General features: G+C 44.5%; 1 protein-coding gene across 13 annotated transcripts in view; it reads right to left on the bottom strand.

The window, feature by feature from the left end:
- Window positions 1-15272, bottom strand: part of RYR3 (ryanodine receptor 3) — a 548224-nt gene that overhangs the window by 203291 nt on the left and 329661 nt on the right. For all 13 annotated transcript variants that reach the window (XM_043919301.1, XM_043919310.1, XM_043919307.1 and 10 more), the window contains exons 21-27: window positions 11838-11942; window positions 10023-10126; window positions 8446-8529; window positions 6430-6589; window positions 4953-5100; window positions 3875-4080; window positions 3114-3288 (exon numbers count right to left, since the gene is read on the bottom strand). In XM_043919301.1, coding sequence (XP_043775236.1) covers window positions 3114-3288; window positions 3875-4080; window positions 4953-5100; window positions 6430-6589; window positions 8446-8529; window positions 10023-10126; window positions 11838-11942 — 982 coding nt within the window. The remainder of the gene's footprint in view (window positions 1-3113; window positions 3289-3874; window positions 4081-4952; window positions 5101-6429; window positions 6590-8445; window positions 8530-10022; window positions 10127-11837; window positions 11943-15272) is intronic.

Here is a 15272-nt window from a genome sequence, read left to right as displayed (position 1 = left end):
TAGCGTGGGGTCTGAGACCTTGCATTTGTAACAAGCAGATCACACTTTTGAGTATCAAGGCTTTAGACCTCACGGAGTTCTTAGAACCCTGCACACAGACAAGATCTTTTTCTCTTCCTTATGTTGAGCCAAAGTCTTATAGACAAGTAAGCTCCCGAGTCCACAGGGTCACTGGACTTTGGACTCTGCCTACTCCAGGAAGCTCCTTTCCTTGGGGATGAGCCTAAATTACCTAGTTCTTTGTTTTTCTCCAGCCTCACTGAAGATAGGCTCAGATATGCAGATAATACCAGTCTAATGGCAGAAAGTGAAGAGGAACTAAAGAGACTCTTAATGACGGTGAAAGAGGAGAGTGAAAAAAACTGACTCAACATTAAAAAAATTAAAATCATGGCATCTGGTCCCATCACTTCATGGCAAATAGAAGGGGAAAAAGTGGAAGCAGTGACAGATTTTATTTTCTTGGGCTCCAAAATCACTGCAAACGGTGACTGCAACCATGAAATTAAAAGACACTTGCTTCTTGAAAGGAAAGCTATGACAAACCTAGACAGCATATTAAAAAGCAGAGACATCACTTTGATGACTCTAAAAAGATCCAAATAGTCAAAGCTATGGTTTTTCCGGTAGTCATGTACGGATGTGTGAGTTGGACCATAAAGAAGGGTGAGTGCCAAAGAATTGATGCTTTCGAATTGTAGTGCTGGAGAAGACTCTTGAGAGTCCCTTGGAATGCAAGGAGAGCAAAGCAGTCAATCCTAAAAGAAATCAACCCTGGCTATTCACTGGAAGGACTGATGCTGAAGCTGGAGCTCCAATACTTTGGCCACCTGATATAAAGAGCTGACTCAGTGGAAAAGACCCTGATGCTGGGAAAGATTGAGGCAGGAGAGGGGATGACAGAGGATGAGATGGTTGGATGGTATCATCGATTCAATGGACATGAGTTTGAGCAAACTCTGGGAGATAGTGGAGGATAGAGGAGTCTGGCATGCTGTAGTCCCTGAGGTCGCAAAGAGTTGGACACAAATTAGTGACTCAACAACAACAACATGAAGAGAGCACTTCCCGTGCTGGGTACTTGGTGAATATCTGTTTCCAAAGAGCAGTGACAGAGGATGGCTCATCTCCAATGCCCTCATGTCATCAACATGGTTCCCCCTTCTTTGCCTCGGAACCAGTACATAGGCCATTCTTTCTGCTAGCAACTTCTTTCCCAGTTGTTTCCAAAAATATCATCTTTAAAACTCGGATTTTAAACCTTTTTAGAAGGCATTAAAACATGACCCCATATTGCTCCAGTCATCCTGTCTTTCTAAGAAAATACACTGACTTGCAGCTTTTCTATTATCCCAAATATATGGCTATTAGAAAAATCTTGAAGGCTCTTTTAAGGTCCAGTTGATATGCATGTGGCAGATAGTAGGTGTCTGTACAAAGTGTGAAAATGATTTATAAAGCTAAAACACATTGTAAATAAAGAATATTTTATATGTATTAAAAATATGCATGCACGCTAAGTCACTTCTGTTGTGTCCGACTCTTTGCAACCCTATGGTCCATAGCCAGCCAGGCTCCTCTGTCCATGGAGTTCTCCAGGCAACAATACTGGAATGGGTTGCCATGCCCTACTCCAGGGGATCTTCCCCACCCAGGAATCGAACCTGTGTCTCTTATGTCTTCTGCACTCACAGATGGGTTCTTTACCACTAGCACCACCTGGGAAGCCCCAATTATATGCTCATTTCTCCTGCTCTTGCCTCTGCAATTTCATCTTTTTTAACATTTGATTCAGGGAGAGGATACTGTCTCTTTTTGTGAAGTACCAGAAATTGGAGCTACCCAGAACCCCAATCATTTACAGACGGGGAAAGGAGGCACAAAGAGGTTAAATAAAGCAACCCGAGATGTCACAGGAGGGGAAGAACAGAGGCAGGAGGGTAACCCAGGTGCCTGGAGCAGCCTCTTCTGCTCTGAGCCTCCCTGCCTCCTCCTCCTTTGTACCGCAGAGGCAGAGAGGGGCACAGCACCAAGAACAGAGGTGTGGTCACAGCGGGTATTAAGTCACTGCCAGAGAGTATTACATCTGAGGAGGATGTTGGCATTTATATGATCTATCATCCTGTTTTCTGGTACAGATGAAGGAGGCAAAGCCCAGAGGAGTCAAGCCAAGCCTTTCTGGGAGCCCACAGCTTGTTAGGAGCAAGCCAGCTGACTCACAGGCCAGTGTTCCTACTCCTGGTGCCAGCAGCCTGTGGACATAAGGGAGTTCTGTAGACAAGAAATAAGAAGCACCTATTGCCCCTCTGTGTAGCTGGAAGCACTAACCTGACTGTAATCTATTCCCGGCCATTAACAAGTGCAACTGTGCTTGGGTTTCACAGCATGTTTGAGTCTCAGAATAAATTCTATTTCATTCAAGGAGCACCTAAGTCAACTTCCATGTTTCAGTGATTCTCATCAAAACATTAAGTTCAATTATACCAACATTCACAATGACAATTCAAATCAGAATAAGAGGATAATTCTAATTCATTGACTTTTCTCTCCTGCTAGGGACATCAGTGCACATCAGTGCAATTAGCACTTCCTTTGTAATCCTGAGAAACCCGGGGAACATTACCATGCCAAGGCACAAGGCAGGGAATTAGAGGTGAGCGCCTTGGTCATTCTATGTCTATATCTGGCTCAGATGGTAAAGAGTTTCTGCAATGCAGGAAACCGGGGTTCAATCCCTGGGTCAGGAATATCCCCTGAAAAAGGAAATGGCAACCCACTCCAATGTTCTTGCCTGGAGAACCCCATGGACAGAGGAGCCTGGTGGGCTACAGTCCATGGGGTTGCAAAGAGTTGGATACAACTGAGCAACACACACTTTCCTTGGTCGATCTCTCTGGAAGTTCAGACTTACATTTATGCTGCATATATCAACTATCTCTATTATTTGTCTTGATTCTTCAAAAATGATAGTATAAGAGCTGTCTTCACCCCAGGGCTTTAGATCTGCAAAGGTCAGTGTGCCATGAGTGAGGAGGCAGAAGATCTCACCCCGCTCCGGGGAGTTCCCTTCATCTTGTGGACATGGAAAGGGGTGGGGAGCTTGGTGGATTTACCACTGTCAATCTCGTAGTCAGCGAAGGCAAGTTCAGAGCCTTTGTTGGTGATCAGCAGCTCCCCATTCAGCGTGAAGATCATTGAAGCATCATCCAGGTTAATCATACATCCAACCACATCTCCTGGCTGCCAGGTCCGTCCAAAATACCCACTCCCTTGATGCCAACGCTGGCCCTAGAAAACAAGAGCCCAGGGATTAGAGAAATGGAGGTCCTAGAGGCCCCTGTGCTGCTGGAGAAGTGACCCCATGAGTAATTTCTCCTAATGGGCAGTGGTGCCTGGTTTCCACAAGATACTTCCCTTTCTACTAAGGACAATGCTCAGGGAGAAGTGGTCTATCTATAGATGTGGGAAACCAAGGTATACAAGGCTCATCAGAAAAGGTGGCCCAGGTCTCCCAATACCTAGTCAGCTATGTAAATGAGCTGGACTTCCTCTAAGACAAAGTGATCAGATTGGCCCACATGCTTGGCTGCATGGTGTTCTGTAAGCTTCCCCTGCCGAGGGGGCTGTGGGTTCAGGGGCAAGGTAGATACGGAAGTGATTACAGAAAGGACTAGAGTGTACAAGCCCTCCCCTTTGCCCTAGAGCAAAGGGACAAAACATTAGGTGATGAGTGTACTATGGTCTAAATTAGTCCATGTGGTGGCTCCTCCCTTTTGAAGCCAGAGGTCCAGATACTCAGCACTTCTCACTTCTGGAGAAATGTTTGGAGCAGAAAAACCTGGACTGAGGAGTGGTGAACATCAGCCAGACTCACCCTGCTGCCTTCAAACACGAAGGCTTGGTCATCCGCCCCCAGCTCAATGTCGGGTCGGCAGCCTGGCCGGGCCCAGCCAACACGCATGTCGCCTCCGGTCACCACCTCGAACTCGAAATACCACTTTCCAGATCTCACAGCATAAGAGCGCTCTACCCGGAAAAAGCGGATCTTGTCTATGCTGACTTTCTCCACAGCTGGGTCAGCTATCAAGAAGGAAAGGGAGGAGAGATTGCCGGAGGGGGAGAGAGAACACAGGCTTTAAATATTTAGGGAGGACTCCTCGAAGGATGTTCAACAACAAAGGCTGATGGCAGATCTCCTGCGAGTCAATACATTATGTTCATAAAAGAATCATTGCCATCATCATCCTGTCATAAAAACACAAACTACCATTCACTGTGTGAGTGCTCTGCAGGAGAAACTAAATCTCAGTGTTTCCTCCCAATAATCCCATGAAATCAGTGTTATTATCTTCATTTTACCAATGAAGAAACAGGCTCAGAGAGGTTCACTTGTTCAAGGTCATACAACCAATAAACTGAGGAGAGCCAAGATCTGAACTGAGGCTTGTCTTACTCCAAATCCACCCCCTTAACCACTTTTTACTGCCCCATGTGCCTATGGTATCCCCTGGGGTATGAGGTGGCAGTGACATGTTAAATATTTGTAAGGTGGTGATTTTAATCAACGATAGAATTCACTTGAGAGATGACATTACCTGCCCCAAAGTGAAATGATATTCATGTTTGGAAAATAAGAGAAATAATGGTTAATTTGGTTTTGGGACCAACTATCCTGAAAAGCTCAGCTATGCTGGAGGATAACTTATTCCCTGTGGGGCCGGGTCATAGATGTGCTCACTACAGAAAAATCTGGTCAATGGAACACAGCTCTATGATCAGCATGGTTCCCCCTCCACCCCCCTAACTTCCTAAAATTCACCATTGTTTTTAATGTTCTTTAGCACCAATAGTATTTCTAACAGCACAAGTTAGACCTACTGAACACCAGTATTCCTCCAGAAGAAGACCTGTTTAGCAAACTGGAGCCAGAATGAACAATCTGCACTCATTACCTAGCTCCTGGTCTGATGGCTCAATGTTATAGCCATAACCAACAAACGTCCGGACAGCTTCACGAAGGCTGTCCCTGTTTGACTTCTTGGTACGCTCATCCAGCAATGAATATGGCACCAAACGTGGATTTCTTTTGTTCTTTAAATCCTACGTGAAGCCAGAGAAAAGAGAATCTGAGACAATGCATTTCATCTTTACAAAGAGCTTGTCCCACTCACGTATTCCCAGCAACAGTCCTGGTTTCCTCATGTGAGTCTGCCAGCTCTTCTCCGAGTGGCTTGATATTTACCAATGAACATATTTGCCACTTCAGGATTAAATGAGTATAAATGGAAAATTTGTACTAACATCAAGGCCAGCAGTAAAAATCACATTTTAATAATGCCAGCCTGTGAATAAAATGAAGTGTCATGAAATTAGTTAGAATCCTCCATTCCCAAGGCGAGGCAGATGGGGGTTTGCGTAACTATTCCCCTACGAAAGATCATGCATGATTTAAACTGTCATGGCCTCCTCACAACAGATCCTTCACAGAGAGGCATCTCCGCTCACAGAGAAACATTTGAAAAGGTGGCAAGGCCATGGTGGTGCTGTTGCACTGTAATAGCACGTATGTATATGAGAGTCCTTCTCCGGTCCTTAGTGGGGACTAAGAAGACGACAATGGCAGTGATGAGTCATCATAATCTGACATGCTGTTTTGAATTCCCCACTCCCTTCCCTGCCACGGTTTCCTAGTTGTCATCTTCTTGGTTCCAGACATGTGCAGGTTGAGAGGCTCAGGAATGAATGAGCACGTGTGCACACAGCTATCTGTGAACTTCCCTGATCCTGAGCCTTACTGAGCTGAGGGGGTTATTTCAGAGTGAGAGGTGCACCAGGTGCTTTAGGGCTGAATGATGGTTGTAAACTCCACCTAACTTCTTGCTGGGCTCTCCTGCTGCCTTTGGATGAGCCAAGAACTCTGCCTGGGAGCTCTGGCCCTGTGGATTGAAGTAAGGGGACACAGGCTTATCGTTGGGCTGGTCTGCCCCTCTCCTGAGCTAGTTTCCCCTACAGTGGTACACACTTGGGACCACTCCAAAAATACTGCTGAGCTGTGATGTTGATTCATGTGAGCCTTACCTTTGCCTTGAAGAGTGTGTGAAAGCTAAGCCTTCCATGGGACAAGCAGCAAGACAGGGAATAAGAGAAGATGCAGCCAGAGGCCATATACACAAGGCAACCTGATCACAAGTGTGTCGGACTAACAAACTAAATGTAAGCCTATGTACTACTGCAGTTAATGTCAACGTGACCATTGTGAATTCCATTCAGCCCCATGATTCTATTAATAATGAATGTGCTGAGGGATGAGCAACAGACTGCAAAGGCAACCTCCACCTTCCCACCTAATACCCACCAAAGCAAAATGCCTGTTGGGTGGATGATCACATCTCCTGGCTTCTCCATCAGGCCTGACCCAGCACCTCTCACCTGTTGAATGCCATAGGTCCATCCTTGTTTTATTCTGTCTTTTGCCCAGACATTGTGTGCATTTTCTGCAAGCTTATCCACTAAAATTTCTTGAGGAGGTAACAGCTTCACATCAGACAAATCCAAAGGGGCTGGCTTATAGCCATTGGACATCATGTAGCTACAAGTAAATGCAAAATATATATTTTGAACAGAACTGTAAATCTCCCCCATTTCAGATTTTTGACCAATAGCACAGGGTCAGAATACTAGGAAGATAAGGCTACAGTCACAGGTTCTATGTGTTTTCCAGATGGCACAGTGGCAAAGAATCCGCCTGAAATGCAGGAGACAAGGGTTCAGTCCCTGGGTCAGGAAGATCCCCTGGAGAAGGAAATGGAAACCCACTCCAGTATTCTTACCTGGAGAATCCCGTGGACAGAGGAACCTGGCGGGCTACAGTCCATGGGATCACAAAGAGTTGGACATGACCGAGTAACTAAGCATGCAAGTACAGGTTCTCCCCTTGGCAGAAAGGATAGCTCAGTTTGATTTCAAGTCTTTAGATGCAGCCCTTAATTCATCATCTATTTTTTGCCAATATGTGTTACAGATCAGAGGTGACTAGTGGAGAAAATGGATGGTCTGTGCAAACCCATCCTTATTTCTCAGAAAACTACTCTGTGCCCTGCAAACCACGGGCACACTCAGTGTAATTCAGCATCACCCAAAGCTCCTTTGCCTCACTTCACAAACACAAAGGTTATGACACACCGGGCAAGGACATGACCTTGAGCCAAATGATTGCTTATAAAGCAGCAGAATATGATTGCTCAGTTTTGGAAAACTAAACCTTCACTTTGAGGATTAAAAAAAAAATCATAGCATTAGAGAGCTTGTGAGCCTGAAAGGACCTTCATGGTTTGCTGTCCAGTCCAAGAATCACAGCCACAGTTGTCTGTAATTCGCTAGATAATGTGAGGGTGGGGAAAGCTCAGCAGGAGCCCAGGTAGATGCATCGCGTGACCGGAGAGAAGCAGGGGTCCACGTGGAGTGACTCACAGGAGAGCAACTGACCACAGTCCTGTGGGAATGAGTCCAGGGGCACTCACGACCCCAAGGCCACTGACTGCTCAGATCAGGGCCAGAACCCAAACGTGATGACTTGCAGGCTGGTGCTACTCTACCCAAGAACCTCAGAGCAGTAGGAGATGCACAGTCTACTGTAGACATGATACTGTCCCTCATCCGCCTTCTAGGGATGCCTGACCTTGGGCAAGGTCACCACGTGTTGACCACTGAGCACTGAACCCAACCACCCCTCCAGCTGCCGCCTCTCACACGTGTGGCTCCTGGCACTGGGAGCTGCCTCTGAGGGTGGAGCCTGGGGGTTTCACAGGGAGGAAGGGGGAGATAAGCATTCGGTTCGAGCTGGCGCTGCCTTGGCTCTCAACTCATGACGACACCTGGGTGTGAATGCGTGTGCCCCCATGGCTGGCACATGTGTGAGTGAGCAAGCGAGCCAGGGGATGTGCCAGCAAGCCCGTATCTGAGAGTGTGAGAACACATGACAAGTGAATGTATGGATGAGAAGGACGCATGCAGATTTAGGGGCCAAATTAAATCTTGGCAGAGAGGCCCATTTCTGCAAGACTTACAAGGCTGGCCCAGTGCCAGAGGAGTGAATCTTTGCTGTGGCTACCGACCATATTCAAGTTCTCGTGCCAATTGCTATTCTTATAGACCGTGACAGCTTATCCTTCCGAGTGCCGTATCTTCTGGCTCAAAACTAACAATAGTAGATAGCAGTGTGGGTCCAGGCAGAAGGAGTAAAAAGAGAGGAAGCCTGGAAACCCTGTACTTCAGCCGGTTTCTGCTTGGGGTTTGAGTGCAGTCCAGGCACCTGGAGGAACTGCCTGACCTGGTGCTGGAAGTATCTCGGGTGGTCCCCTGCCTCTGTGCATGGACCTCCCGTCCTCCCAGTTTAAACATTAAGACTGAAGCATTAAAGTTCCCAACCATTAAAAGATCACCTACTTTTTGGGCAATTTGACCTTCTTGAGATCGTCCTCAGCAGCGGGGTGAACATGAGCGATGTGGCACCCCAGGGCCAGGAGAGTTCTGTGATGTAGTGGACAGAGAAATCAAAGGTCAGTGGCAAGGGGGAGGACAGTGAGAGCCCTAACCTCCATCAGAAGTGATAAAAACAGACTATATTCATCCATTTAGACCACAGGTTGCCAAACTTTTTCTTAAAGGTGAGACAGGAAATGTTGTAGGCTTTGTGGTCCTTAGGTCTTGTCTCTGTTACAATTACTCACCTCTGCCACTGCAGAGGGGAAACAGTCATAGACAATATGCAAGACAATATGAAGAGTCTGGCTTTGTTACAATACACATTTTTTTTTTTTAACCAAAATAGGTGGCTGGTTAGATAAGCTTGTGGATCTTAGTTTGACAACTCCTGAATACATAGCAGAAGAATGCAACAAAAAAAGTTTGTTCATTCTGGGAGACCTTTTCTAGTTTATGAATCTGCATTAGGATTGTATCCTGATTCTCTGATTCCAGAGGACAGACGGGACCTTAATAGCAAACCCAGAAGTCAGCAACCATTTCCTGGGTGCTCCCTATATATAGCGCCTTGAGCTGTGCTGGACACCATGAGGTACGAAAGCCCCATCCTTGAGGAGGGTCGCTGTGATGGAAGACATTACACATGGGTTCCTGTGAGACAAGGCTCCTGACAGAGCATCACTATGCCAGCAAACCTGAAGTTACAAAGTTCTGTACTGACAAGGAGCGAACAGAGAAATACTAGGCAGAGAGCACAGGTAACAAGTACAAAGGGAATTCAAGAAAGGAGATATAAACTTGGGCTAAAAAAAAAAATGAAGATCTGAATCAATGTTTAAACTGTGGGTGGGATCATAGAGAAACTAAACGTTATTTTTAAGTTGAATGTTAGTTAATTAAACTATGTTTTCCCATTGATTTTTAGAAATGCTGTATCCTTTTAATATTCAGCATCTCATTTAACCATTAAGACAATTATGAAGAGATAAGAACTATTACTATCCTCATTTTGTAGGTGAGAGGAGACACTTAGGTTAAGTTGTCCAATTCCACTATGACCTAGAACCTACTATATATCTTATCTTCTTTTCTTAATGATACATGAACTAAAAGAGGCAATTCCCCTGGAGAAGGAAAAGGCAGCCCACTCCAGAATTCTTGCCTGGGAAATCCCATGGATAGAGGAGCATGGCGGGCTATGGTCCACGGGATCCCAGAGTTGGACATGACTTAGCAACTAAACAACAAAAGAGGCAATCAGTCTTTTGCAAGTTTCTCTTCCTTTTTTCTGCCTACATTTTCCTTGTCCCTGGCAAATAGCAAATGGTCTCTAAAGAAGTATATATGCTAAATAACAACAGTGGATATATTATTCACTATGCTAAATCCTTTCGTGGCATGAATAATCCCCATTCCTGCTAATTTGTCAGAATGCATCATGTTTTCGAGGCAAGAGACAACAGGTTTGTAGTTTAGTTATAAGGCATTAAATCATCTACTCACTGTTTAATCCAAATTCAATTCAATTAAACACTCACTTCAAGGTTTCAGTTGACATTTGTAGGTTATAATTCTTCTCAGTTTCGGGCAGCTTTGAAAACTCAACAAGGCAGGGGTGTTGTCTTTTATTGTCATCCCGTATCTAGGTGACAACATAAGAAAGAATACAATATTAAGTTTTCACAACTGGCACTGCCTGGGGAAACAGAAAAGGACACACTTTGAAACATGGCCCAGGCAATTCCTATCAGGCAAAACAATGACAGCTATTTGCTGGTAGACAAATAGACGATCTTCTCTCTAGTGAGTGACACATGCGGTCCCCGGGTTGCTGGTGGCTTGTGTTCGGTGCACTGCTTCTAGTCGTGTTTGCATTCAGAACATACTTTCCCAGGGAAGCAACTTTATTCGTGGCAATCATGCTCCTGCCGGTCCCAAATTCATAGAACCCTGGTGCCACTGCAGGGTAGCATTCTTCAGAACATAAAGGACTACAGACTCTGGACCAGTACTGTCTGATGGAAACACAGCCACCAATGGGAACTACGTTTGTAATTTCAAATTTCCTAGTAACCACATGAGAAAAGCAAAACAACAGCAACAGAAATCTTCCCAAATCAAACCAAAACAAAAAATCCCCAAACAAAACAAAACAAAGAAACCGCAAACAAAACAAACCATCCCTCAAAAGCAAAAGCCAAACCAGGTGAAACGAATTTTAGTAATGTATTTTACTTAACCCAATACATTCAAAACCTTATCATTTTAACAAATAATTAAGAAATTATTTCTGAGCTATTTTATATTGGCTTTTCATAGAAAGCCTTAAAAAGCCACCATGTACTTTCTATTGACAGCATAAGTCAATTCAGGCTAGTCACATTTTAAATGCTTAGCAGCCACATGTGGCCCACAGCTATTGTATTGAGCAGTGCAGATCCAGACATTAACTCACTCATTCATTCATTCATTTATTTCACAAACACTTGCTGAATGTCTACTAGGTGGTGGGCTGTGGGCTAGACCTTAGGAGTTCAATGGTGAGCTGGGATAGGATACAGTCTTATGGGCAGTAATGCAATCATCAAAGAAGTAAGTGTTTAATTGCAACTGTGATTCATTCTCAAAGGAGAAATCTGTGGCATTACAAGAGCATATAGCAGAGAGGGGGTCACATATAAAGAGAATATTTATGAGCTATATCAATATATAAGTGCTGGGGTGCAGGGACCCTTTCAGTAACTAAGCTGGACGGTACATAATTTTAGAGTGCCAGGGTCATAGGAAGCTTTAGAATCATGGATCCTTCTGCCTTCGGACATGACCTTACACAAATCACAGAAGAAAGTCCATTTACATCCTCTTTGAACAAGGTTCTCTAGTGAAAGAGATTTCTTAACCTTCTCCGAGTGTCCATGAATCTTAGAGATACGTCTGAAAACCACAATAAACAAATTCTGACTCACAACAATGAATCAGCCTCTTTTCACCAGCCATGCAGAGAAGACAGCTTTTTCTGAAGAGAAATAAGATGTGAGGGTACTCAAGGAAAAGCTGAGGGATGACCACACTCGATATTCCCTGAAGAAAACATCCAGCATTTGGGAGTAAGAAGGAGACCGACCCCTGGTCTCCTGTCGGTCTATGCAGAGCCGGTCTCCCTGGCACACCTGACCATGGATCAACACAATTCCGAGCAAGGCTGCTGGACACAGTGAGAGCTGGCTGGACTCAGTAAGAAGTAGGTTTGGGCTCGTGAGGTTTTTGTTTTTTATCATTTGGGTCTTTGCAGAACTCTTCCAGGTAAAAGGCAACCCAACCCTCCTCTCTAGCCAGGCCACTCAAACACATACCTTGCCAAAAGTCCAGCCAAGTTCTATTTTATTCATTCCCCAAAGCTCATGGATGTTTTCAGCCAGCCTATCTCGGATTTTCTCTAGATGAGGTGGTAAAACAACCTAAAAGGAAACAACAAATGAGAAGTCAGAATTACGATAATCAGTTTTATTAAGATCTTATCATTAAATCTAGGCAGATCAGACACCCCAGTTGAATTCATTACATGTCACTAAAGGATATTAACCCTGAATATTCATTGCAAGGACTGATGCTGACGCTGAAGTTCCAATACTTTAGCCACTTGATGTGAAGAGCCAACTCATTGGAAAAGACCTGGGAAAGATTGAGGGCAAGAGAAGAAGGGGGTGACAGAGCAAGAGATGGTTGGATGGCAGTTCCGACTCAGTGGACATGAGTTCGAGCAGGGACTGGGAGATGGTGAAGGTCAGGGAAGCCTGGCGTGCTGCAGCTCATGGGGTCACAGAGTTGGACACAACTTAGCAACTAAACAACAACATGTCACTCAAGAGGGGCTATTTCTAGAGACTCCTTCCTCTCTTGGCTTCCTCTGGACCATCTCTCCCTTTCCATCTCTCCCTATGCTCTCTTCTTGAGAGATCTCAGCCATCCACAGGTGGTCACGCCTGAACTCTTGTAGTTCAGATCCACTATTCCAACTGCCTGCAGGATTTTTCCACCAAAGTGAATTCAGTATATTACTCAAAGCAGAATTCATTATTTTTCCTTAAATTTTTTTTCTCATTTTAGACTTCTTTTTTTTGTTGAATGAATGTGTCCACAATTGCCTTAAACCTGAAAGCCATCTTGGTGTCTTTTGTCTTGGCATTATACTCCCACTTTCCCACCCGCCCCCCCCACCCCCACCACCAACCACAACTAATCAGTCACAAAATCCAACATGCTTATTTCCTACATCTTTCTGAAGGTTCCCCTCCTTCACATCACTCAACCTTGTTATTTTCTACCTGGACCATTACAAGACCGTTCACAATTGCTCTCCCCAACTCCCACCAATCTATTTTTCACACTGTGACCAGAGTGATGAGCTGACAATAATACAACTACATCAAAACACTCTCCTTTTGAGCATCTGCAAGTACCCCTTGACTTTCCAAAGACACAGACTAGATGTATTAATCAAGAATATAGTGCCTTTCTTCAGTCCTCTCATCACAGTCCTCCCAAACACATCTTTCCAAATCTCCTGAAATTCTCCCCAAAGGTCACACTGTCTCACAATTCTGTGCCCTTATATATGCATCCTTTATTCTTATTAGTACTCCCCATAATACACATAATATGTATACTATCCCTGCTCCCATGCCATATGACAAATGACAAAGACTCTCTCCTTGGCCCAATCTATAGATGGGTGCTTCTGAGCTATTTTTCCTCTAGGCTCAATCCTTGGGCCTTGTCTTCAGGATTCCAGTTTTAGCAAGAATCTTGCTAATTCAGTTTACTGAGAGCCCACACCCTTGATATCTGATCACCCACCATGTCTGATCAAATTTATTTGCCCCCCATCCTCCCCCAGGTGATATCAGATCACTCAGACCTGCCTTCAGTGAGAACTGTTAGGTCAGTTTAGTAAGAATCCATCCCGACCCCAATGTTCCACTTACTACTTTTGCATCACTGACATGCCCGCCCCACCCCACACTGTTCCTTGGCTGTAAATCTCCACCTGTCTGTGTTGTGTTCAGAACTGACCCCAGCTCTATAATGGGGTTCCCTTAACTCTACTGCAAGAGATTCTAAGTAAGATCTGTTTTTACCTCTTTAACTGCTGCCCAGCTCTAGTTTTAATACAAGTTCAGTTTCAGTTTAGTCGCTCAGTTGTGTCTGACTCTTTGCAGTCAGGCTTCCCTGTCCATCACCAACTCCCAGAGTTTACTCAAATGCAAGTCCATTGAGTTGGTGATGCCATCCAACTATCTCATCCTCTGTTGTCCCCTTCTTCTCCTGCCTTCAACCTTTCCCAGCATCAGGGTCTTTTCAAATGAGTCAGCTCTTCACATCAGGTGGCCAAAGGACTGGAGTTTCAGCCTCAGCATCAGTCCTTCCAATGAATATTCAGGACTGATCTCCTTTAGGATGGACTGGTTGGATCTCCTTGCAGTCCAAGGGACTCTCAAGAATCTTCTCAACACCACAGTTCAAAAGCGTCAATTCTTCAGTGCTCAGCTTTCTTAATAGACCAACTCTCACATCCATACATGACTACTGGAAAAACCATAGCTTTGACTAGATGGACCTTGGTTCGCAAAGTAATGTCCCTGCTTTTTAATATGCTGTCTAGGTTTGTCATAACTTTTCTTTCAAGGAGCAAGTGTCTTTTAATTTCATGGCTGCAGTCACCATCTGCAGTGATTTTGGAGCCCCCAAAATAAAGTCTGTCACTGTTTTCCCATCTACTTGCCATGAAGTGATGGGACTGGATACCATGATCTTAGTTTTTTGAATATTGAGTTTTAACCCAACTTTTCCACTCTCCTCTTTCACTTTCATCCAGAGGCTCTTTGGTTCTTCACTTTCTGCCATACGGGTGGTGTCATCTATGTATCTGAAGTTATTGATATTTCTCCTGGCAATCTTGATTCCAGCTTGTTCTTCATCTAGTCCAGCATTTCTCATGATGTACTCTGCATATAAGTTAAATAAGCAGGGGGACAATATACAGTCTTGACGTACTCCTTTCCCTATTTGGAACCAGTCTGTTGTTCCATGTCCATTCCTAACTGTTGCTTCCTGACCTGCGTACAGATTTCTCAAGAGACAGGTCAGGTGGTCTGGTATTCCCATCTCTTTAAGAATTTTCCACAGTTTGTTGTGATCCACACAGTCAAAGACTTTGGCATAGTCAATAAAGCAGTAGAAGATGTTTTTCTGGAACACTCTTGCTTTTTCGATGATCCAACGTTTGTTGGCAACTTGATCTCTGGTTCCTCTGCCTTTTCTAAAACCAGCTTGAACATCTGTAAGTTCATGGTTCACGTATTGTTGAAGCCTGACTTGGAGAATTTCGAGCATTACTTTACTAGCCTGTGAGATGAGTGCAATTGTGCAGTAGTTTGAACATTCTTTGGCATTGCCTTTCTTTGGGATTGGAATGAAAACTGACCTTTTCCAGTCCTGTGGCCACTGCTGAGTTTTCCACATTTGTTGGCATATTGACTGCAGCACTTTCACAGAATCATCTTTTAAGATTTGAAATAGCTCAACTGGAATTTCATCACCTCCACTAGCTTTGTTTGTAGTGATGCTTCCAAAGGCCCACTTGACTTCACATTCCAGGATGTCTGGCTCTAGGTGAGTGATCATACCATTGTGATCATCTGGGTCATGAAGATGTTTTTGTATAGTTCTTCTGTGTATTCTTGCCACCTCTTCTTAATGTCTTCTGCTTCTAGTAGGTCCATACCATG

This window comes from Cervus elaphus, chromosome 12, assembly GCF_910594005.1.
Source record: "Cervus elaphus chromosome 12, mCerEla1.1, whole genome shotgun sequence".
Lineage (NCBI taxonomy): Eukaryota > Metazoa > Chordata > Mammalia > Artiodactyla > Cervidae > Cervus > Cervus elaphus.
The sequence above is the reverse complement of the archived record's forward strand: the minus strand, read 5'-3'. Positions and strand labels throughout refer to the sequence as shown.